We start from the raw sequence: 23122 nt of genomic DNA, 5'->3' as shown, positions 1-23122 counted from the left end.
GATAAAGGACAGAAATGGTATGGACCTAACAGAAGCAGAAGATATTAAGAAGAGATGGCAAGAATACACAGAAGAACTGTACAAAAAAGATCTTCATGACCCAGATAATCACGATGGTGTGATCACTCACCTAGAGCCAGACATCCTGGAATGTGAAGTCAAGTGGGCCTTAGAAAGCATCACTACGAACAAAGCTACTGGAGGTGATGGAATTCCAGTGGAGCTATTTCAAATCCTGAAAGATGATGCTGTGAAAGTGCTGCACTCAATGTGCCAGCAAATTTGGAAAACTCAGCAGTGGCCACAGGACTGGAAAAGGTCAGTTTTCATTCCAATCCCAAAGAAAGGCAATGCCAAAGAATGCTCAAACTACCGCACAATTGCACTCATCTCACACGCTAGTAAAGTAATGCTCAAAATTCTCCAAGCCAGGCTTTAGCAATATGTGAACCGTGAACTTCCTGATGTTCAAGGTGGGTTTAGAAAAGGCAGAGGAACCAGAGATCAAATTGCCAACATCCGCTGGATCATGGAAAAAGCAAGAGAGTTCCAGAAAAACATCTCTTTCTGCTTTATTGACTATGCCAAAGCCTTTGACTGTGTGGATCACAATAAACTGTGGAAAATTCTGAAAGAGATGGGAATACCAGACCACCTGACCCTGCCTCTTGAGAAATTTGTATGCAGGTCAGGAAGCAATAGTTAGAACTGGACATGGAACAACAGACTGGTTCCAAATAGGAAAAGGAGTTCGTCAAGGCTGTATATTGTCACCTTGCTTATTTAACTTATATGCAGAGTACATCATGAGAAACTCTGGACTGGAAGAAACACAAGCTGGAATCAAGATTGCCGGGAGAAATATCAATAACCTCAGATATGCAGATGACACCACCCTTATGGCAGAAAGTGAAGAGGAACTCAAAAGCCCCTTGATGAAAGTGAAAGTGGAGAGTGAAAAAGTTGGCTTAAAGCTCAACATTCAGAAGATCATGGCATCTGGTCCCATCACTTCATGGGAAATAGATGGGGAAACAGTGGAAACAGTGTCAGACTTTATTTTTTGGGGCTCCAAAATCACTGCAGATGGTGACTGCAGCCATGAAATTAAAAGACGCTTACTCCTTGGAGGGAAAGTTATGACCAACCTAGGTAGCATATTCAAAAGCAGAGACATTACTTTGCCAACAAAGGTTCGTCTAGTCAAGGCTATGGTTTTTCCTGTGGTCATGTATGGATGTGAGAGTTGGACTGTGAAGAAGGCTGAGCGCCGAAGAATTGATGCTTTTGAACTGTGGTGTTGGAGAAGACTCTTGAGAGTCCCTTGGACTGCAAGGAGATCCCACCAGTCCATTCTGAAGGAGATCAGCCCTGGGATTTCTTTGGAAGGAATGATGCTGAAGCTGAAACTCCAGTACTTTGGCCACCTCATGCGAAGAGTTGACTCATTGGAAAAGAGTTTGATGCTGGGAGGGATTGAGGGCAGGAGGAGAAGGGGACGACAGAGGATGAGATGGCTGGATGGCATCACTGACTCGATGGACGTGAGTCTGGGTGAACTCCGGGAGTTGGTGATGGACAGGGAGGCCTGGCGTGCTGTGATTCATGGGGTCACAAAGAGTCAGACACGACTGAGTGACTGAACTGAACCTTTTCCTAAACACTGGGCATCAGGACTTCCCCGGCAGTCAAGTCAGTGGTTAAGACTCCACGCTTCCAACACAGGGGGCTTGGGTTCGATCCCTTGTCTTGGAAATAAGATCACACGTGACTTGGGGCAAAAGAAAAGAAAAAAACCCCACTGGGTGTCATCTCTTCTCATGAGGAGGCGCATGATGTCCTTTTATCCCACTAAATGAATAATAGTGTTTATTCAACTAATGGTTAACTTTGACAAAGTAGCTAAAGTGCTATTTGCCAGATTTATCCACTGTAAAGGGGCTTCCCAGGTGGCTAAGTGATAAAGGATCTGCCTGCCAATGCAGGAGACCCCAGTTTGATTCCAGGATCGGGAATATCCCCTGGAGAAGGGAAAGGCTACCCACTCCAGTATTCTGGCCTGGAGAATTCCATGGACTGAATAGTCCACGGGTTCGCAAAGGGTCGGGCATGACAGAGCGACATTCAGTTTCACTTTCATTGAATGTTTTAGGAGAATTAACTTTGGCCTCCCCATGCGGCATGTGGGATCTTAGTTCCCTGACCAGGGATTGAACCCCAGCCCTCAGCAGTGAGAGAACGAGTCCTAACCACTAAGCTCCCAGTGAATTCTCTATCACAGGACATCTTTAAAGTATTATTTATTTAGCTATGTCACATATTAGTTGTGGTGTGCATGTTCAATAGTTGTGGCACGTGGGCTTAGTTTCACCGAGACATGTGGGATCTTAGTTCCTTGACCAGGGATCGAACCCACGTCCCTCGCTTTGCAGGGCAGATTCTTAATCACTGGACCACCAGGGAAGTGCCCTATTGCAGGATACTGAATGTAGCTCCCTGTGTTATACAATAGGGCCTTGTTGTTTCCCTTTTTTTTGTTTGTTTTTGTCGCACCACGTGGCCTGTGGGATCTTAGTTCCCTGACTAGGGACTGAACAGTGGGCCCACCGTAATGAAAGTGTCAAGTCCTAACCCCTGGACTGCCAGGGGATTCCGTTTCCCATTCTGTATGCAATAGTTTGCGTCTGCTAATCCCAAGCTCCTAATCCATCCTTCCCCACCCACCATTAGCTGATTTTTAACCTGCACTAATACTTCTTGCCTGCATCTGTTACTACTGTGATGATTGCAAATGGTTATTTTCTGAATCTATTTCTCCTTCTACAATCATTAGTCTGCACTGTACTATAAGGAAGTCTCCTTTTTTATGGAAAAAGCTTACTCATTTGTGTGTTTTTAGCTTCTGCACGGACACTCATGGATTCTTATTTCTTTCAATGTGCTGTCTTATTGTCTTCATTCATTCTGGTGGACAGTTGTCCCCAGCTGGACCAGTTCCCACAACCCCACCCCATTCATTTGGCTCCTATGTTCTTCTGACACATCCATATCATTTTATGAGCATTTTTTTGGCATAACAAGATGTTCCAGATTCACCCTGTACTTTCCCGGCCCTAGTCCTGGAATCAGCCATTTCTCCAAGGAGACTTGGGTCCTGCATCTAAAGAGGAATAGTATTTTAGAAACCACTATGGGCTTTGGGCTTCCCAGGTGGCTCAGCAGTAAAGAATCCAGCTGCAATGCAGGAGACGTGGGTTCCATCCATGGGTCAAGACGATCTCCTGAGGAGGAAACGGCAACCGACTCTAGTATTCTTGCCTGGTAAAGCCCATGGACAGAGGAGCCTGGCAGGCTACAGCCCACGAGGGTCCCAAAAGAATCAGATACGACTTAGCAACTAAAGCAACATTACGACATCCGGACTTTAAAAAGTTTTAAGCAAAGGAAAATGCTCTGAGCTGGTGACGCCGCTTTGGTACATTCTGGCCACCAGGGGGCAGCACTTCTCAGAAAAAATGTAAAAGATCCAGAATCTGGTCTGGGTTGGTGTGGTGGGGGCTGGACTGGCCATGCTCCCAGGGGTGCTGTCTCTGGTCCTTGTTCTGAAAAACGGGAATACACACGCTCACCACCACCCGTGTGCATATAGACTCTCACCCAGACTCCCCCTACCCTTACCGATTCTTATCTATTTTTCCCCTGAAGCCCTCCGTGCTATGATATGCTTAGTTGCTCAGTCATGTCCGACTCTGTGACCCCCATGGACTGTAGACCTCCAAGCTCCTCTGTCCATGGGGATTCTCCAGGCAAGAATACTAGAGTGGGTTGCCATGCCCTCCTCCAGGGGATCTTCCAGACCCAGGCATCGAAGCCAGGACTCCCGCATTGCAGAAGGATTCTTTATCATCTGAGCCACCAAGGGAAGCCCTCTGCTGCTGCTGCTAAGTCACTTCACTCATGTCCGACTCTGTGCGACCCCATAGATGGCAGCCCGCCAGGATCCCCCAGCCCCTGGGATTCTCCAGGCAAGAACACTGGAGTGGGTTGCCATTTCCTTCTCCAATGCATGAAAGTGAAAAGTGAAAGTGAAGTCACTCAGTCGTGTCCAACCCTCAGCGACCCCATGGACTACAGCCTTCCAGGCTCCTCCATCCATGGGATTTTCCAGGCAAGAGTACTGGAGTGGGGTGCCATTGCCTTCTCCAGGGAAGCCCTCTAAGGGGGGTTAACTCCAAGGCGGAGAGGGGCTGATGGCTTCAGGGATGCCCTCCCTGGTCGCTCATCCCCAGTCAACCCCACCCTACTCCCAGCACAATCTGAGAACACAGCTGTGGGACTGAGGGGTCCCTTTCGCAGCAGAGGACACAGTCTCTCCGGCTGGCTGTCCCTCGGGGGCCTCAGGCCACAGCTGGCTCTCTGCCTGTGGGCCTGCTAGGCAGGAAACCCAGGTGGTTTCTGCTGTGGTGGGCAGGCCGCCCAGGCAAGCTTGGAGCCTGAACTCCCATCTGCTTCTCTCTGCCGGCTTCCTCCCACCACACCCCGACCTGTGTTGATCAAGTCAAAGGAAGTGGTGAGGGTAATCTCTCCCCTTCATTTATTTTCCCACGAGTTTATTAACAAAAACACATACATTTATTAACAAAATAACAAGTTTATTAACACAAAAACAAAAAACACCAAGGAAGTATATTCTTAAGGAACTTACATATGGTTCAATCCCTTTAGTTAGTGTTAGTCCCTTGGTCCTGTCCGACTTTTTGCGACCCTGTGGACTGTAGCTCAGATTTTTTACCATCTGAGCCACTAGGGAATTAGAAGCAAGTATTTACAAGAGTACACACTTCCGGTGGTAAAGAAACCACCTGCCAATGCGGAGACATGAGACACTGGCCGGTTCCATCCCTGAGTCGGGAAGATCCCCTGGAGAAGGGCACGGCAACCCACTCCAGTATTCTCACCTGGAGAATCCCATGAACAAAGGAGCCTTGCGGGCTACAGCCCATGGGGTTGCAAAGGGTCGGACTGAAGCAACTTAGCACGCACACCTGCACTTCTGGTGCCGAAAGCTCAGCTTCTCTCTACACCAGTGCTGGATCAGATCGCAGAGACAGAGTTCTGGGTGAGGGAGAACAGGATAACTTTGTTACTTTTCCAGACAAAGGGGGACACAGTGGGCTAATGCCCTCAAAACCATGTGTCCCCCCTCTTGGAGAAGACAGTGAAAAGTTTTATAGTAATTGTTCAAAGCGGGCATGATCAGCTTGTGGACATTCTTCTTGGGTTGGTGAGGCAAGTAGGAGTCAGCATCGTCAACCTTCAGGTCCAAATGGTCTGGGGTCTACATGCTTGTGGGCAGCACACCGTTGTTAATTGTTACCTTCTCCCACCTGGAGGGGCTTTCAGTGTCTGCAAAATAGCTTAAAGATATTGTTGTGTGTACCCATTCGTGGGGAAAGGGCACCTTGCCCCAAGGCTGCTCTTGACTGTTTCTCCCTGGTCTCAAATCCCCTCCCTTCCCTAATTAACAAGTGCTTGAATCTGCCCATTGGGACCCAGGAAGGGCATGGGGGCTGAGTGAAGGCTGTCTCCTGAAATCAAAGAAGTGGGGGACACAGAAAGCCTTTCTGTCCAGGAGCCCCACAGCGCCCTGCTTGGTATCACTTCTGCCCCTAGGAATTTAACGCCGTGACTATTTTGAGTTCTTTCTCTCCTCTTGAAGGACTCTCACCCAGGCCTGGCAAGGAGTAGGCCGTGAGGAAGGGCCCACCCTGTCTGTCAGTCTTTCTCCACCTCCCAACCAGGGGTGCAGTAGCCCCCCTGACTCTTGTCTTCAGACCTACCCCTCCCCAACTAGAGCTGGCCAGACCACTCATCTTCCCCACCCTGCCTCTCCCCGACCAAGAGCAAAGTCCAGCATCTCAGCCCAGCACCTTCAGGATCCTGCCCCCCAGCCCCCTGAACTGTCTCTCTGGCCCCTAGGGACCTGAGGCTCCAGCAACTCTGAGTTCCTGAGGTTTTCCCTCGGGTCTACCCAGTGTCCTGTCTACACTCTGTTCACACAGATCCCTCTGCCTGAACTGCCCTTCCCTGCTACCTCCTATGCAGTTGAGCAGCAAGGACTTCCTGGTGGTCCGGTGGCTAAGGCACCATGCTCCCAATACAGGGGGCCCAGGTTCGATCCCTGGTCAGGGAACTAGATCCTATATGCCACAACTAAAGATCCCACGTGCCACAACCGAGACCTGGTGCAGCCAAATAAATAAATATTGAAAAATGCAATCTTATAAAAAAAAAATAAAGTTGAGCAGCATCCCACAACATTCCCTGGTCTCCTAATGATACCATGGTTTCTCTGCTTAGAAAGAGCACCCATCTCTGATAAAATTCTCCTCATCCTTAATCAGTCCTTAGTCAAGGGCTTTCTCCTGGTCTCCCCCAATGATCCAGGCTTCCCAGGTGGCACAGTGGGAAAGAATACGCATCCAATGCAGGAGATGTGAGAGAAGTGGGTTCAATCCCTGAGTCGGGAAGATCCCCTGGAGAAGGAAATGGCAACCCACTCCAGTATTCTTGCCTGGAGAAGCCCGCGGACAGAGGAGACTGGTGGGCTATAGTCCATGGGGTTGAAAAGAGTCAGACACGATTGAGCAACCAACACACACACCCTAAGGATCCAGGGTAGCTCTTAGCTCCCTCTCTAGGTGATGCAAAGGGTGGAAGGAGGGAAGGGGTGAGAAGCTATGACTGACCAGGCTACCAGCTGATGCTTCTCAAAGCTTAATGTGAATACAGATCACTTGGGGATAAAGAGGGAGACCAGGTCCTGACTTAGTTAGCCTGGGCTGTGTCAGAGAGTCTGAGTTTCTTTCTTTTGGCCTGCCCACGGTGCTTGCAAGATCTTAGTTCCCCCATCTGGGGTGGAACCCGTGCCCCCTGCAGTGGAAGTGTACCTTCGTAACCACTGGGCCACCAGAGAAGTCCCAGAGTCTGCCTTTTGAACAAGCTCCCAGGTGAGGCCGATGCTGCGGGCCTGGAGGGCCACCTTAAGCATCGGGGCCTGGCCCACTTGATTGGCTGGGGAAGAGAGGCACTTGGGGCCCAGGTGTGAGTGGCCATCATCAGGGGTATAAGACGGTGGGTGGTGCCTGCCCAGGAGTCACAGTGGGTGGGAGTGGCTTCGTGGGCACCATGGGGCCGTGCTCTAGGCTGTTCGTCTGCTTTCTGCTCTGGGGAAGCACAGAGCTCTGCAGCCCCCAGCCCTTCTGGGATGATGAAACCGAGCGCTTCAGGCCATCAAAGCCGCCCGCCGTGATGGTGGAGTGTCAGGAGGCCCAGCTGGTGGTCACAGTCGACAAAGACCTTTTCGGCACCGGGAAGCTCATCCGGCCTGCGGACCTCACCCTGGGCCCCGACAACTGTGAGCCGCTGGCCTCCGCGGACACGGATGGCGTGGTTAGGTTTGCGGTCGGGCTGCACGAGTGTGGCAACATCTTGCAGGTGAGGCTTGGCCCCACCTCGGCAGCCCCGGCTTTGATGGGATGACACGGGAGGGGGCCGGTGATGCAGAGTGTGGGTGAAGGTGGGGCTAGGGTGGATCCCTTTCATTAGGGGGAGCTGAGTGGGTGGAGCTGCTGAGACCTGAAGCTGGGCCTTGGTGGCGCTGGGGTGAGGGAGTTTCTGCCTCTGGGTGCCAAAGTTGGGGAGGTGGGATGGAGACCAGAAGTGGCAGTTCACTTTGCGCCAGACCGGGCACCCCCACTCTGATTTCTGAGGACTTCTGAACCCCTAGGGGGCAACCAGAAGACATAGTCAACATGGGTGGGGGGTGGGTGCGTGATGGGTTACTCTGCAGGTAACCCAGCGCTTTCATGGGGCCCTAGAAACTTGTATGGAAGAGGTGAATTTTGAAACCTCAGAAAGCCCAAAAGTCATCACGGGAAAAAACTATTTTGGTGTCCCTCATTCATGTTAATGGCTTTGAAGCCTTGAGTTGAAAGTGGTTTGAGGGCAGGGTCAAAGGGCATCATGGTTGAAGAGGCTCAAAGTGTGGGTCCCATGGGGGCAGTCTCAAACGGGGGTGTGTGTGCAGGGGGAAAGCTGAGTAATTCAGGCCAGATCGTCCCCCAAGGGGAGGGGCAGAGCCTCGGTAGGAGGGCCCTCCTAGCAAGGGCCAGGGCACTGGCCCAGCAGGTGCACAATTCCTGGATCAACTTCGTGCTGCCCCTCAGAGGATTTGTCCTCCCCTCCCTTACGCCCCCCACCCAGATAGCCCTTGGACTCTGGTCTCAGTTCAGCCAAGTTCAGCCCCTGGAGTCGTCCTCGGGAGCTCTGGTCTCAGGATGGTCCCTAGGGCTGGACTTGAAGCCACCTGGACCTCATTTCCCTGGGGAGAGCTTAGGCAAGCCAGAGCTGCTTAGAGTTAAGGGATTATCCTAACCTAGTAACTCCCAGTCTTAGGGCATCAGAGTCACCCAGGGACTGATCCCCATATTCCATCTGAAATTGGGATGGAAGTGGGGGCAGACGTCAGTATCTGTAAGATCCACCATGGAGCACAGCTGGGCAGCTTGCCCGGTCTCACCAGATGAGAATCACGTGGGGAAAATCACATGGGGTTCCGGCGGCTTGCGGGGACCACGCTTGCTTTAATGATGCTCCACTGTCCTGACGTTCTTTCCTGTTGGACAAGGAGCCCCACATTTTCCCTTTGCACCGGGTTCCACAAATATGCAGCTTCTCCACTTGGGGACTTGCTAATGGACAGCTAGGACTCTCCTCTGAAGTTTGAGCGGTGAGGGCGGGCTGGGCAGCTGCTCACTGGGAGGGGGGTGTTGGGAGGGGATGCAAATTGCCCAGCAGCACCTGCTGGTGCTCTTCCGGCCTTGGGCAGCCGCAAAGCCAGCTTCCCCCTCTGAGACGAGCGTGAGAATAAGTCAGAAGAAGGAGGGTGAGTTAGGTGGTCACTGCTGTGGCAGTGAGTTGAAATTCCTGGAACTTCCTAGCCTCTTCTGGGGGCTTTCTTGGCCCCCAGGCCTTCCCTGGAAAAGGAAAAGGTGTATGTGTCTCGGGGTGGGGGGCAGCAGCTTGAGACAGGACCTCGCACCCAAGGCCTCTGGTCAACAGGGCCTTGCTTGCTGGTGACACAGAGCTGATCCAGAACCCCCGGGGCGGTGTCCCTATTTTGCAGTGAAACCAGGTGTGAAGCGGGGCGCCTGTGCAGCTGCTCCCACGGGTCAGCGAAGTGGGCTTTGAGCCCAGGGCCTGTGTGCTCTCCACCTCCAGCGGCCCCGGCCCCCCAGCCCCTTGCCGGGCACACCTGGGGCAGGTGATGCTGGTAGAGTTAACCCCTTCCTTTCCCTCAGGTGACCGACAATGCCCTGGTGTACAGCACCTTCCTGCTCCACAACCCCCGCCCTGCAGGAAACCTGTCCATCCTGAGGACTAACCGCGCAGAGGTCCCCATCGAGTGCCACTACCCCAGGTCTGTGTGGCCGCCCCTGGCCCAGAGGCCCCTCGGCAAGCATGTCAGCCTCCTGGCAGCACCTGGCAGTGAGGCTGTGAGGACGGAGGAAAGGCTGGGGCTGTCGTCGCTGCCCTCAGTCCTGGTGGGGGTGGGCGTGGCCCTGTGGCCTCTGCTCAGAGCCCCTGAAACCGGCCAGCCCACAGCTGCCTCCTGGGGGAAGCTGCAGGGCTGCCCTGCCCCCTCAGTTCAGAAAGGCTCGCTCAGTAGAGCAGAAGTGGGTTCCAAGCTCTGACCTTGACCTTGGCCATCACAACCTGCACTCTGTAGCTGAGTGAGGGTGGGGGAGGCCCCAGCACGAAGCATGAGCCTGTGACCTTGGAGCATCAAGGGTTGGGGACCGAGTGACTGGCTTACAACTACAAGGCCTGGCCCTGTGTGCTGGGTTGAGTGCAAAGTAAAAGTCGTTCAGTCGTGTCCAGCTCTATGCGACCCCATGGACTGTAGCCCACCAGGCTCCTCTGTCTATGGAGTTCTCCAGGCAAGAATACTGCAGTGGGTTGCCATTCCCTTCTGCAAGAGATCTTCCCAACCCAGCAATCAAACCCAGGTCTCCCGCATTGCAGGCGGATTCTTTGAGCCATCAGGGACGTCTAGGAAGGCTTTGAACTTGACTCTGATCTGGGAGGGGAGATGGTGTTGATACGATGAAGGAACAAGGCATGTGTGGAAGGGCCTCCCCGGACAAGATCCGGGGGGGGCGGTGCTCAGGCAGGTGGGCAGACACACCCAGAGGACAGTGTCTCTAGTAGGGCCCAGAGCCGAAGGCCAGGTGTGGGCAGCTGCTTGTCTCTTCCTAGGCAGGGCAATGTGAGTAGCTGGGCCATCCAGCCCACCTGGGTGCCATTCAGGACCACGGTGTTCTCGGAGGAGAAGCTGGTTTTCTCTCTGCGCCTGATGGAGGGTGAGCAAGATGGGCTGGGAGGGGTCAACTGTTCGGGGGGGCAGTGCTCTGGCAGGCTCTCACCCCCGGCGTGCCTTGCAGAGAACTGGAGCGCCGAGAAGATGACGCCCACCTTCCAGCTGGGAGACAGAGCCCACCTCCAGGCCCAAGTGCACACTGGCAGCCACGTGCCCCTGCGGCTGTTCGTGGACCACTGCGTGGCCACGCTGACGCCAGACTGGAGCACCTCCCCTTACCACACCATCGTGGACTTCCATGGGTGAGGCTGGCCTGCCTCTCTGGGGGACCCTTCTGGGATGTGACCTGTGTCACCTTCCTCCATCTCTAACTGTGTTTCACTTGCTGTCTTCAAAGTTGTCTCGTCGATGGTCTCACCGATGCCTCCTCTGCTTTCAAAGCACCCAGACCCAGACCGGAGATCCTCCAGTTCACAGTGGATGTGTTCCGTTTTGCTAATGACTCCAGAAACATGGTAATGGCTTAATAGCCTGGAATAAGCCTGAACTCTTAGGGTCAGGCGGACCAGCCTTCCTAAGCTGGTGCTGTCACTCATGAGCTGTTCCCTTAAGCAATGATATGATAGTTCTGCCCCATCCTAGTAACTTAGCAAGTAGATAAAGCCATGATTTCCAGCGAGATCTTTGGGAAAGCATAGGCCTTAAGAGACTGGTAGAAAATCTATGTGGGATGGAGTGAGAAAATCCACAAAGGATGGAATGAGTCAGGGATCCTGGAAACATAACAAGGTAGAGTGGGAACCCAGGAGACTCAGCTGACAATTCACATCAGATGATGGTACTGCATCAGCAATGCAGTATCTGGTGACCAGGTCACTGACATTATCCTCAGCAAGGTCAACAGGACTGGAACCCAGATGGGCTGAGTAAAGGAGTTCATCAGAGCAGGTGCCAGCCTTTCTGGAGGGTTTCTAGAAGGGGCAAGGGAAGCAGATACGAACTTTTCATACTAGTTAGCCTCTCAAACTCGAACATAGGCTAGATCAGTGGCTGCTTGAACCCTAAGTTTACCAGCATCACCTGGTGGGTTGAACTAGATCACTGAGCCCATACCCTCCAGGATTTGGTTCAATAGACCTGGAGTGGAGCCTGGCACCTGCATTCCTAACAAGTCTTCAAGTGCCATTGATGAACCACTAAGCTAGGAAGCTCAGCTTGACACTAAGGGTGGCAAGGCGGGAGGGAGCTAAAACTTGGACCACATGTGATAACTGGCAGGAAGAATAGGTGGGACTGGCAGCTAGCCAGAAAGTGCTGGTAGAATTTTACAAACCAAGACGCTTTTATCTTTCAAATATTTATTTTTGGCTGTGCTGGGTCTTCGTTGTGGGCTCGTGGGCTCTAGAGTAGGGGGCTCGGTAGTTGCAGCACACCAGCTTAGTTGCCCTGCAGCGTGTGGGACCTTCCCCGACCAGGGATCAAACCTGTGTCCCCTGCATTATCAGGTAGATTCTTAACCGCTGCACCACCAGGGTAAGCCCTCAAGTAGCTCTTAAGTGCATTTTCCTGAGATAGGAATGGAAGGATGGGAATTCGGGATAGCTGGTCAGGAAGGAACAGTGATTAAAGCAAGGATTTCCAGCTCTGGCTCTTGTACTAACCACCAGGAAAGATCATCAAAATACTGATTTAATCAGCCCATATATTTTCACTCAACTTGGGTGGGGTCTGACATGAACTTTCCCATTCCATTAAAATCTGCAAATACGTAGAGAAAGGATTTCAAAGCAAACAGCTACATACCTACCATCTAGGTTCTGTTAGTGTTTTATGCCATGCCTAGTCACTGGTCTCTATTTACAAATGCATCAAAAACCACTTAAGTTCTCTAACAAGCAGCTAGGCTTACAGAGTACTGAGCCAGAGGCCTACATGGCTGGGTGGCATTGAGAGGCAAGCAATGGGAACTTTGTAGATGAGCACACAGATGCTACTTCACCTTGCCTGAGAACAGGAGTCCTTTGCTACAGCTGGTGATGAAAGGTGCAACCGAAGCTACTGGATGTTCTCCTGAAGCTTTGTAATGGCAGGCTGTGTGTTTGAATGGGTCTGGGGAGAAAGACTAGACGAGGGAAGGGTCCTAGTCCCCATATCGATGACCTTGTGGGTCTTAAGGTAGAAGATCCTGTTGGGGTGGGGTAGTGACCTCACAGGTGGTCCAGTGGAAGGAGACGAGGCTTCACACAGGTGCTAGCCATCACGGCCGACACCTGAGCCAGCATCTGCATTCTGAAGATGGGGTGGTACCTAAAGACCAGAGGAGGATCCTGATCAAGGGAAGGCAGCCTGAACTCTGGGAGGGCTCTCCCTCAAAGGTGGGCAGGTGGCTGGGCCAGCTGTGGCTAGAGTACAGAGGAGATGGACTCTTACTCAACAGCTAATGAGGAACCGCTCCGGGGATCTGAGGCCCCAGTTAGCATCATCTGGGAAGAAGCTGAGGCTCAAGGCAGTTCCCTTCCTGGAATAGGGATGCTAAAGGACCAGGAAGTGCTTCTCCGGGTTTCGAGAAGGGGTGGAGTCAGACAATCGGGAGTGCAGCCTGGCTGATTCAAGTTTCCGAAACGGTTTCCCTGCTGGTGCATTCAGCCACTAGGTGGTGGCCACAGCTTGTGGTTCTGTACGCCGAAGGCTTCAGGACAGGTAGCTGGTGGTCCAGTGCCTTGGCAGGGCATGTGTGGGGTGGGGGACCCCTAGAGTATGAGGGGGACCTCTGGTTGGGATCCCTCTACCAAGAGGCCCTGGGCTGACCTGAGCTCTGGTCTTGTCAAAATTCCTCCCATTCCAGCAGCCAAGTTGGATTTTGTTCCCTCTGGGCTTGAGTCCCCGTTCCTAAGGTTTTGATTTAATGAGGCCCTGGGGGTGAGACACGGCTGAGTGATTGGAGAAGTGTGAGAGAGTCTAGGAATAAAGCTGATGGGTTGGGTTCTAATTCAGAATTCAATTTGCAACTTGCTCTGGACTTGTAGGCAAGCTGATCTCTGAATATGCATCCTCTTGTCTCTAAAGTGGGCTTCCCCTCCTCAAAGGCTAAGGTTATTGACGAACTGGCTTACCAGTCACTGAACTGCCTAGAACTTTGCCTGGTAATAGCTGCTCTTATTTCCAGATATATATCACCTGCCACCTGAAGGTCACTCCGGTTGACCGAGTCCCGGACCAACTAAACAAAGCCTGTTCCTTCAGCAAGTCCTCCAACAGGTAAGGAGAGCAGACTAGGGTGGAAAACCAGCCATCCTTGCTCATGCTGATTTTTCCCCAATGTGCCCACTATTAGCAAACTGCTTCCTGCAGGCTGCAAAGCTGTCTAACTTCCTGTATTTCACTCTCAGGTGGTCCCCGGTTGAAGGCCCCACTGACATCTGTCGATGCTGTAGCAAGGGGCGCTGTGGCATTTCAGGCCGTTCCATGAGGCTGTCCCACCGGGAGGGCAGGCCTGTTCCCCGAAGTCGCAGGCACGGTAGGTCTCGGGAGGTCCCTCCCCTCAGAGGCACCAGCTGTGACCTTAGGGTGACAGTCCTTTTCTTGTTCCCCATTTAAAGCTGCTTAGCCCTAGGGGATGGCTTCCTGGGTGGCGCTAATGGTAAAGAAACTGCCTGCCAAAGCAAGAGACAGAAAAGATATGGATTCTATCCCTGGGTGGGGAAAGATCCCCTGGAGAAGGGCATGGCAACCCACTCCAGTATTCTTGCCTGGAGAACCCTTGGACAGAGGAGCCTGGCGGGCTACAGTCCATGGGCTCCCAAAGAGTCAAACCCTACTGAAGGGACTTAACATGCATTTCTAGGGGATACCATCTCGGAGCTAAGTGGGAGAGGCTCCAAGCCCCCACCTGATGTTGGCCAGGGCCATTCTGCAGTCATCCTGGGATCCTGACAGTCAGGGGGTTATTGTTAAGTTGCTCAGTCATGTCCAACTCTTTGCAACCCCTTGGACAATAGCCCACCAGGCTCCTCTGTCCATGGGATTTCCCAGGCAAGAATACTGGAGTGGGTAACCGTGCCTTCCTCCAGGGGATCTTCCTGACCCAAGGATTGAACCCGTGTCTCCTGCGTTGGCTAGAGATTCTTCACCGCGGAGCCACCAGGGTAGCCCATAATCCCGGGTCCGGGAGACTAATGCAGCAGCTAGAACTAAACCTACCGGTTCAGCCCGTTGAGCAGAACAAACCCCTCACCCGATTCCTGGCTTGGGGACTTGGGTAACCCTCGGATGTCTTGTCTTTCAGTGACGGAGGAAGCAGATGTCACCGTGGGGCCATTGATCTTCCTGAGGAAGATGAATGACCGTGGCGTGGAAGGGCCCACCTCCTCTCCCCCTCTGGTGATGCTGGGCTTAGGCCTGGCTACTGTGATGACCTTGACTCTAGCTGCCATTGTCCTGGGTCTCACTGGGAGGCTTCGGGCTGCTTCTCACCCCGTGTGCCCTGTGTCTGCTTCCCAATAAAAGAAGAAAGTGAACTTGGTGTGGAGCAGTGACTAGATGGGGGTGAATTGGGAGTGGCTGTGTAGGGGCGGAGGGCAGACAATAACCGAGTCATGGGTTCAAACAGTGAAATCAAAGTACCACTGTGTCTTTAGTGAGTCTGTATGGGCTTGTCTGGTGGCTCAGTGGTAAAGACTCCGCCTGCCAATGCAGGAGATGAGAGTTCAATCCCTGGGTTGGGAAGATCCCCTGGAGGGGAGGGTATGGCTGTTCATTCCAGTATTCTCACCTGGAGAATCCCAGAGACAGAGGAGCCTGGCGGGCTACAGTTCAAGGAGTCACAGTCTAACACAACTTGGCGAGTAAACAACAAAGAGGAGAGAGGCCAGGATTGTTGGTGAAGACAAGCCTGTTTTCCTGGCTTTGGGCAACGTGTCCTTCCTTGGGCCAAGGCTCGCTTGTTCAGGGGCAATTATAACCCCGTGTCTCTAGTGAGCCCAAAATGAGAGATGTTGGGGGCTGAAGTGGGGTGGGCCCTGCCCCACTTTTAGGCTGGCAGAGGGTCCTGGCTCTGGGCCCCGTGGATCTGGTGCAAGGAGTAGGGGCAAGGAGGAAAGGACTTCTAGTCTCTTTCTCTAGTGGCAGCTGGCAGAAAGCCTCACGTCTGTGGGCTAGAAGCTCGAAGGCCATAGGTGATGGCAGAGGGCAGAGCTCATCTTGACAGCTGAAGCTGCTGTAGAGGAGCCCCGCTGGGATGTGGGGGTGCTGTGGTCTCGGTTCACTTCAGTCACTCAGTTGTGTCCAACTCTGCGATCCCATGGACTGCGGTATGCCAGGCCTCCCTGTCCATCACCAACTCCCGGAGCTTGTTCAAACTCATGTCCATTGAGTCGATGATGCCATCCAGCCATCTCATCTTCTGTTGTCCCCTTCTCCTCCTGCCTTCAATCTTTCCCAGCATCAGGGTCTTTTCCAATGAGTCTGTTCCTCGCATCAGGTGGCCAAAGTATTGGAGCTTCAGCATCAGTCCTTCCAATGAATATACAGGATTGATTTCCTTTAGGATGGATTGGTTGGACCTCCTTGCAGTCCAAGGGACTCCCAAGAGTCTTCTCCAACGCCACAGTTCAAAAGCATCAATTCTTAGGTGCTCAGCTTTCTTTATAGTCCAACTCTCACATCCATACATGACCACTGGAAAAACCAAAGTTTCACTAGACGGACCTTTGTTGGCAAAGCAATGTCTCTGCTTTTTAATACGCTGTCTAGGTTGGTCATAGCTTTTCCTCCAAGGAGCAAGCATCAAGTCACTAGCTGTGAGTGCTTCAGGGCTTCCTGTGATGGACAGGAGCTGCCTCTCTGCCTCCCCTGCTTTCCTCACTCCCTTGACGGGCCACTGCCTCTAGGGCTGCTCAGCAAGAGAAGGGTGCCCAGGAAGTTTGTGGCCCCTCTCCAGGGGAGGTGGCCATGCTCTTTCTGCTGAGGGCTGTGATGTCCCTACCTTGCACTGGCTCTTAGCTGCCTCCAACCTCGTCCCCAGCTGTGACTTCTCACTGGGTGAAGATCACTGTGGAATCCCAGCCTTGCTAGTCACCTGCTGTGAGCCCTGAGCACCCTTGGGGGCCACATGGGGCTGGTTTCAGCTGGGCAGGGCTATTGAGGCATAAACTGATTGGAGCCAATGGCGCTTAAAAACATTCAGAGCAAGAGTTTGTGATTCTGGGTCTCAGAAGAGGAAGGCCTAGATCCTTGCTCCTGTCTTGTTGGTTTTCTTTCAGGGTTTTTACAAATTTGTTTTTGGTTGCACTGGGTCTTCGCTGCTGCACACAGGCTTTCTCTAGCTGTGCCAGCGGAGGGCTCCTCTCTAGTTGAAGTGCATGGGCTTCTCATTGCACTGGCTTCTCTTTTTGTGGAGCGCAGGCTTCAGTAGCTGCAGCGTGAAGACTCAGTGGTTAGGGCACACGGGCTTAGCTGGTCCACAGCATGTGGAATCTTCTGGACCAGGGATCGAGCCCGTGTTCCCTGCATTGACACACAGATTCTTAGTGACTGTACCACCAATGAAGTCCATGTGTTTTTCTTGTTTTGTTTTTTATAAACACCACTGGGCATCACCTGGGGATTGTGGGAAAGGCAGAGTTTGGGACCCCATTCCAGACCTAAGACTCTGCGTCTCAACAAAATCCCCGGCTGATTCTGGGCCAAGGGATTTACCTCAAGTAGGAATCTGCCTCCCTTTCTATCAGGTATGCTATATAAGGGGAAAAGAGACTTGGAGTAGGAAGGGTGGGCTTCCTGGAGGTGGTGATCCTGGAGTAAACCCTCAAGGATCAAGCAGGTCCTAGCTGGGCAAAATGGGGAGGTGGGTATGAAGGGAAGAGAGGACAGGGAGAGCATGGGCTCTGATGGATTGGAGGGCCTGGATGTCCAGTAAGGGGGAGAGTAGAGAGGGAGGCCATGTAGGGCTGATGACAGGAAGAAGAGCCACCGAAGGGCTGAGTGCCATGGATGGACTGTCCCTGTTGGGGAGATCAACTGAGCAGCGGAGTACGGTCAGGGGGCCGACAGAAAGCCGGCCATGGTCAGGTTGGCAGTTCCCTTCGTCTGTAGGATGGCACTGTCTGCAGATTAACAGTGCATTGCTGGAATCTTGGTCAGGACCCCTGGGCCAGGCGACCGGTCTCACATTCCACCTAGCTCCACCCCTGCCTGAGCCCGCTTCCTCCTGCTAAGCTTTATCTTGTTTCAGGTAGGGGAGCTCTCAACTTCAGGGTTATGGGAATGATTCATGTGACGCTTGGAACGCAGTGTGCATTCAGAGCTGTTCTCCAGAAAGATTACTCCCAGGACCTCTGGGGGGCTGTCCCTGCCGCAGACACCTACCGGTTACTTGTCCTCATGGTCCCGGGTATTGCAACATCTCAGGAACTCATTTCTCATTCAGCTTCGGTTGTCCTCAGAGGAAGTGGCTGGGTCTGGTGTGGGGAGGAAGTGTGCTGAGGATGTGACCGTGAGTGTCAGCCCCAGGCAGTTCCCGGGGGGCCTCAGCTCAGTGAGCGGAGACACTGGCCTCCAGCAGTAATGTCAGAGGGCCCTGCCTGCCTGCCTCAAGGTGGAGCTTCCTTGGGAAGGGAGGAGAGTGGCAGGCACGCAGGTCCCTGGTGTGTGTTTGGGGAAGCGCCCTATTATATGCTGGGAAACCCTGGGTGAATCAACAGTTTGAAGGTTTAAAACTTCACCCAAAGGTACGTGGCACATCCTGGGGGCTCCAGCTGCCCCTTGCTTGCCCTTTTGGGAAATCCCACACACTGTTGCCTGGACCAGCCTGCAGCCCCAGCCCACAGGCATTCCCTGCTGGTAAAACATTTAGAAAAATAAGACAACTTAATCTTAAATTTTTGCCTTCCTGATAGCCAGGGGGAAAAGGGAGATATGAGGTATGTTAAAGAACAATGAAGAAAAAAATCATGATACCACAAATGTAAAATAAAAAAGTGTCGAAGACCTTGTTTTAACTCATTCATTGAGGGTAAGAGCAAGATGTAAAAAAGTGGTTCAAAAGAGAATCAGGAAAAAAAGAAAACAAAGGAGAATTAAAAAAAAAAAAAACAGATTTACAAAGGCAAGCAGGAATGCAGACATGAATTTGCTGATAGAGACAAAAATGGCTTCCACAGACAGAAGTCAATAAGATCCCTCTGGATAAGAGTTATTTGTATTACTATCGGTTTTGTAAAAGGAAAGGCACAGATTCAAAGAATCAGGTAACCGGGCGTTTTCTAACACCCTTTCAGATTAACTTTCTGCCTATTTCAAGGTCTTTTGGGGGCTTCCCTGGTGGCTCAGACAGCAAAGAATCTGCCTGTAATACAGAAGACCCAGGTTCAGTCCCTGGGTTGGGGAAGATCTCCTGGAGAAGGGAATGATTACCCACTCCAGTATTCTTCCCTGAAGAATCCCATGGAGAGAGGAGCCTGGCGGGCTACAGTTCATGGGGTCGCACAGAGTGGGACACAATTGAGTGACTTTCATTTCACTTTCAAGGTCTTCTACAATTTTTCCTGACAGGTGTGAGATTTATCAGGTATTTTTTTTCCCAATAGATTCTGAGCAACTCCTAAGGGCTAATGGAAATTTTCAGGAGGAGGTAGGATATCACCAGAAAGATAATCCATTGTCTACCAAGGGACCACCTGCCCTCAGCCTTCAGGCTAGGGCACCTGAGTTTGTCCACACATCACAGTGGATCCCTTCTCTTTATCTTTTTTCCCTTTGGCTGCACTGTATGGCATGTGGAATCTTAAGTTCCCTGACCAGGGATTGAACCCATGCCCACAGAAGTGGAAGCTCAGAGTCTTAACAACTGGACTGCCAGAGAAGTCCCTGATCCCTTCTCTCGGGTAACTCAAGATCCCAAATGAATGTAAAAAACAAAATTCAACTGAGTAAATTTAAATACCTTATTGGCTTCATTCAACAGTTCATGAGTTAGGCAGCACTCTGTCTAGCAAATAGAAAGGACCTCCAAACAGCTGTACGAAATGAAAGCCTTTTATAGGCAGAAGAGGGTGGGAAGAGGAAGTTTTGAGCAGAGTGGGTTATTTCAGGGAAAGTTACCCTCCTACTATGGGGCACAAAGTGTCTATGGGGCGAATCACTTCACTGATATGTTCGTGTTCGTCATTCAGTCGTGTCCAACTCTTTGGGACCCCAAGGACTGTAGCCCACCAGGCTCCTCTGTTCATAGGATTCTCCAGGCAAGAATACTGGAGTCGGTAGCCAGTATTCTGGAGATCAATGGGAAGCCTGATCTTGCCATTCCCTTCTCCAGGGGATCTTCCCGATCCAGGGATCGAACCAGGGTCTCCTGCGTTGCAGGCAAATTCTTTACCATCTGAACCACCACTGGTACTTGCTAGGTAATTCCAGATTGACTGGTTAAAGGAGAGGCTGGTTAAAGGATTATTTTCCTGGGAGAGGCTGAAACTGCAATTAGTTATTAAGTCTTGGTTTGCTGTTGTGGGGCTTAGCGCAAGTGAGTCCATTTTGGGCCTGTTCGATCTCTCTCTCTCTCTTTTTGTTTTCTTTCTCTCTTTTCTCTTTTTCTCTTTCTGACACTAGGGTGCCAGAGCATTACTTTACAATCAAAACAATAACTGTGGAGTGGGGGCCAGAGGTCAAGTGTGATTGCTTAGATTTAAAACAAACATCTCCAATGTATTAACTCTGAGTACACATTAGTTATTTCAGACTGGTAGCAAGGGAAGTAGCGAGGACAAAGCAGTTCATCAAATCGTGTTCCAAGGGACTGGGACTTACATAAGACAATGCTTTCGGTGGGGACAGCTTCCCACCTCAGGGCTGCAAAGCCATCATGCTCTTGTGGGCTGTGTAGATCACACCTGGATCCTGAGCCAGCACCGTTGCCCAGAGATGCCAAGTGCTGCCTATTAATCAGAAATAATGAGCAAGGCAGCTGTGGCTTCTAATCACACAAGCCCTCCGGAGTATCAGATGGAGGCCAATTAGCTGAGGCACCAGGCAACGAAATTCTGCCTTCCCAAGCAAAACATCAGAAAGGGCTTGATCCCCTCAGCGGCATCCCTGGGCTCCACTGTCTTGCCTTTTCCCAGGTTTACGTTGATCTTTTCTTGCTCCAGGGTGAGCTGGAGGCTGAGTCCAGGGTTGGAGCTTTAGGAAGCAGTAAACGCTGACACCTGGAGTGGAGTTGAAGGACTTTATTTTTTTGGCCACATCACGTGACATGCGAGATCTTAGTTCCCTGCCAGGGGTTGAACTGGTTGCCTCCCAGAGTAGACGGTCAGAGTCTTGACGATTGGACCACAAGGGAAGTCCCACTGTTAATTAATTTATTTTTAGGCTATTTTATTTCTTTTGGCCACACCCCATGGCACTGGGCTCTTAGTTCCCCAAGCAGGGATCGAACCTGCACCCCCTCCATTGGAAGGGCAAAGTCTTAACCACTGGACCACCAGGAAAGTTCCCCTTAACCCGACTTTATTTTTTAATCTAAGTTCCTTTGGCCACCACCACTCCCCCACCTATGGCCACCTCACTCATTCTCAGCTGCTTGTGTGCGTGCGTGCTGAGCTGCTTTGGTCGTGTCCGACTCTGTGCGACCCCACGGACTGTAGCCAATCTCCTCTGTCCACAGGATTCTCCAGGCAAGAATAATGGAGTGGGCTGCCATGCCTTCCTCCAGGGGATCTTCTTGACCCAGGGATCGAACCCACATCTCTTACGTCTCCTGCATTGGCAGGCGGGTTCTTTACCACTAGTGCCGCCTGGGAAACCCCTCCGTTGCTTAGGAACCCTCAAAGGTCCGTGGGGGGCACAAATGCCGGTCTCTGAGACATTAGAAAAAAAGTCTTTCCTTCTGGGCAGATGATTAAGGACAGAGCCTCTGCCAGGAATGTTTCAGCTCCCACAGGGCATACCTAACCTACCCTACTGTGTGTGTGTGTGTGTGTTGGGGGGAAGTCTCATATTTTTGTGGTAGAAAAAATTAGCATTGAATATTGGCATTTCCATCTCCAGGGGATATTCCTAACCCAGGGATCAAATCTGTGTCTCCTGCATTACAGGCAGATTTTTTTACCACTGAGCTATCAGGGAAGCCCGAATATATAGTAAATAAAATAAAAATCTTCAGCTCATCTGTTACCTTCTTGGAGCATCTTAGGTTTCCTTACAGAAAAATCTCTGCTGACAAGCCTGTGTGTGCATTTTAAACACACACATACACACACACCAGTATTCACTGCAGCACTACTTACAATAGCCAGGACAGAGAAGCAACCTAACTGTTCATTGACAGAGGAATGGATAAAGATGTGGTACCCATTTACAGTGGAATAGCCTGCTCTGTGCTCAGGCATTCAGTTGTGTCCTATCCTTCGGAGCCCTTTGGACTGTAGCCTGCCAGGCTCCTCTGTCCATGGGATTTTTCGGGTAAGATTACTGGAGTGGGTTGCCATTTTCTCCTCCAGGGGATCTTCCCAACCGAGGGATCAAACCGGCATGTCTTGCATCTCCTGCAATGCAGGCAGATTCTTTACCCACCAAGCCATTAGGAAAGCCCAGTTGAATATTACTCAGCCACAAAGAAGAATGAAATAATGCCATTTGCAATATGGATGGACCCAGAGATTGTCATACTGAGTGAGGCAGGTCAGACAAATGTATGATGTAGCTTATATGTAGAATCTAAAGAATGGCACTAAGGAACTTATTTATACAACAAAAATAGAGTCACAGATGTAGAAAACAAACACGGTTATATGGGGAGGGGTGAAGGGGGTGTAAACTGGGAGATTGGGATTGACATATACACACTAGCATATATAAAATAAATAGCTAATAACCTACTGCATAGCACAGGGAACTCAATACTCTGTAATGACCTATACGGGAAAAGACTCTGAAAAGAATGAATATATGTATATGAAGACTCTGATGCTGGGAAGGATTGGGGGAAGGAGGAGAAGGGGACGACAGAGGATGAGACGGCTGGATGACATCACTGACTCGCTGGACGTGAGTCTGAGTGAACTCCAGGAGTTGGTGATGGACAGGGAGGCCTGGTGTGCTGCAATTCATGGGGTCACAAAGAGTCGGACACGACTGAGCGACTGATCTGATCTGATATGAATAGCTGATTCACTTTGGTGTGCACCTGCAGCTAACAAAATATTGTAACTCAACTACACACCAATAAACACACACACACACAAATAAGTACCTACTCTACTATAACCCTCTGCTCTGAGAGTTCCTTTTTCACTTAACACTAGATCTCAGCTCGGAGAAGGCAATGGCACCTCACTCCAGTACTCTTGCCTGGAAAATCCCATGGGTGGAGGAGCCTGGTAGGCTGCAGTCCATGGGGTCGAGAAGAGTCGGACACGACTGAGCGACTTCACTTTCACTTTTCACTTTCATGCATTGGAGAAGGAAATGGCAACCCACTCCAGTGTTCTTGCCTGGAGAATCCCAGGGATGGGGGAATCTGGTGGGCTGCCATCTACGGGGTCTCACAGAGTTGGACACGACTGAAGTGACTTAGCAACAGCAGCAGCAGATCTCAGCTACCAGTTCCCTCAGCACCTGTGAGTCTTCCTCATCCTTTCTACCTAGCGTCCTAGGGTCATTTAACCAGCCTCCTTCTGCTGCGTGTATTGGCTTCAAATTCAGTTTGCAAGTGGTCCATCCAGTTTCCCTCATTTCCAGCTTCTTGAG

At 51.4% G+C, this 23122-nt stretch overlaps 1 protein-coding gene across 1 annotated transcript; it reads left to right on the top strand.

Annotated features, from left to right (window-relative positions):
* Positions 1-6999: 6999 nt before the first annotated feature.
* ZP3 (zona pellucida glycoprotein 3) lies at positions 7000-14898 on the top strand. The gene is made up of 8 exons (XM_027528032.1): positions 7000-7497; positions 9363-9481; positions 10321-10424; positions 10506-10683; positions 10779-10896; positions 13548-13639; positions 13771-13898; positions 14667-14898. Exons 1-8 carry the CDS (start codon positions 7189-7191, stop codon positions 14882-14884), a joined length of 1266 nt encoding a protein of 421 aa, XP_027383833.1. The 5' UTR covers positions 7000-7188; the 3' UTR covers positions 14885-14898.
* The last annotated feature ends 8224 nt before the right edge of the window (positions 14899-23122 follow it).

Source organism: Bos indicus x Bos taurus, chromosome 25 (genome assembly GCF_003369695.1).
Source record: "Bos indicus x Bos taurus breed Angus x Brahman F1 hybrid chromosome 25, Bos_hybrid_MaternalHap_v2.0, whole genome shotgun sequence".
NCBI lineage: Eukaryota > Metazoa > Chordata > Mammalia > Artiodactyla > Bovidae > Bos > Bos indicus x Bos taurus.
The sequence above is the reverse complement of the archived record's forward strand: the minus strand, read 5'-3'. Positions and strand labels throughout refer to the sequence as shown.

Bases quoted from the DNA above. Each gene is read 5' to 3' on its own strand.
- ZP3 (XM_027528032.1), top strand. From the start codon at position 7,189: ATGGGGCCGTGCTCTAGGCTGTTCGTCTGCTTTCTGCTCTGGGGAAGC. The intron at 10,425-10,505 runs GTGAGCAAGATG...CGTGCCTTGCAG, and splicing joins CTCTCTGCGCCTGATGGAGG to AGAACTGGAGCGCCGAGAAG. The intron at 13,899-14,666 runs GTAGGTCTCGGG...CTTGTCTTTCAG, and splicing joins TCCCCGAAGTCGCAGGCACG to TGACGGAGGAAGCAGATGTC.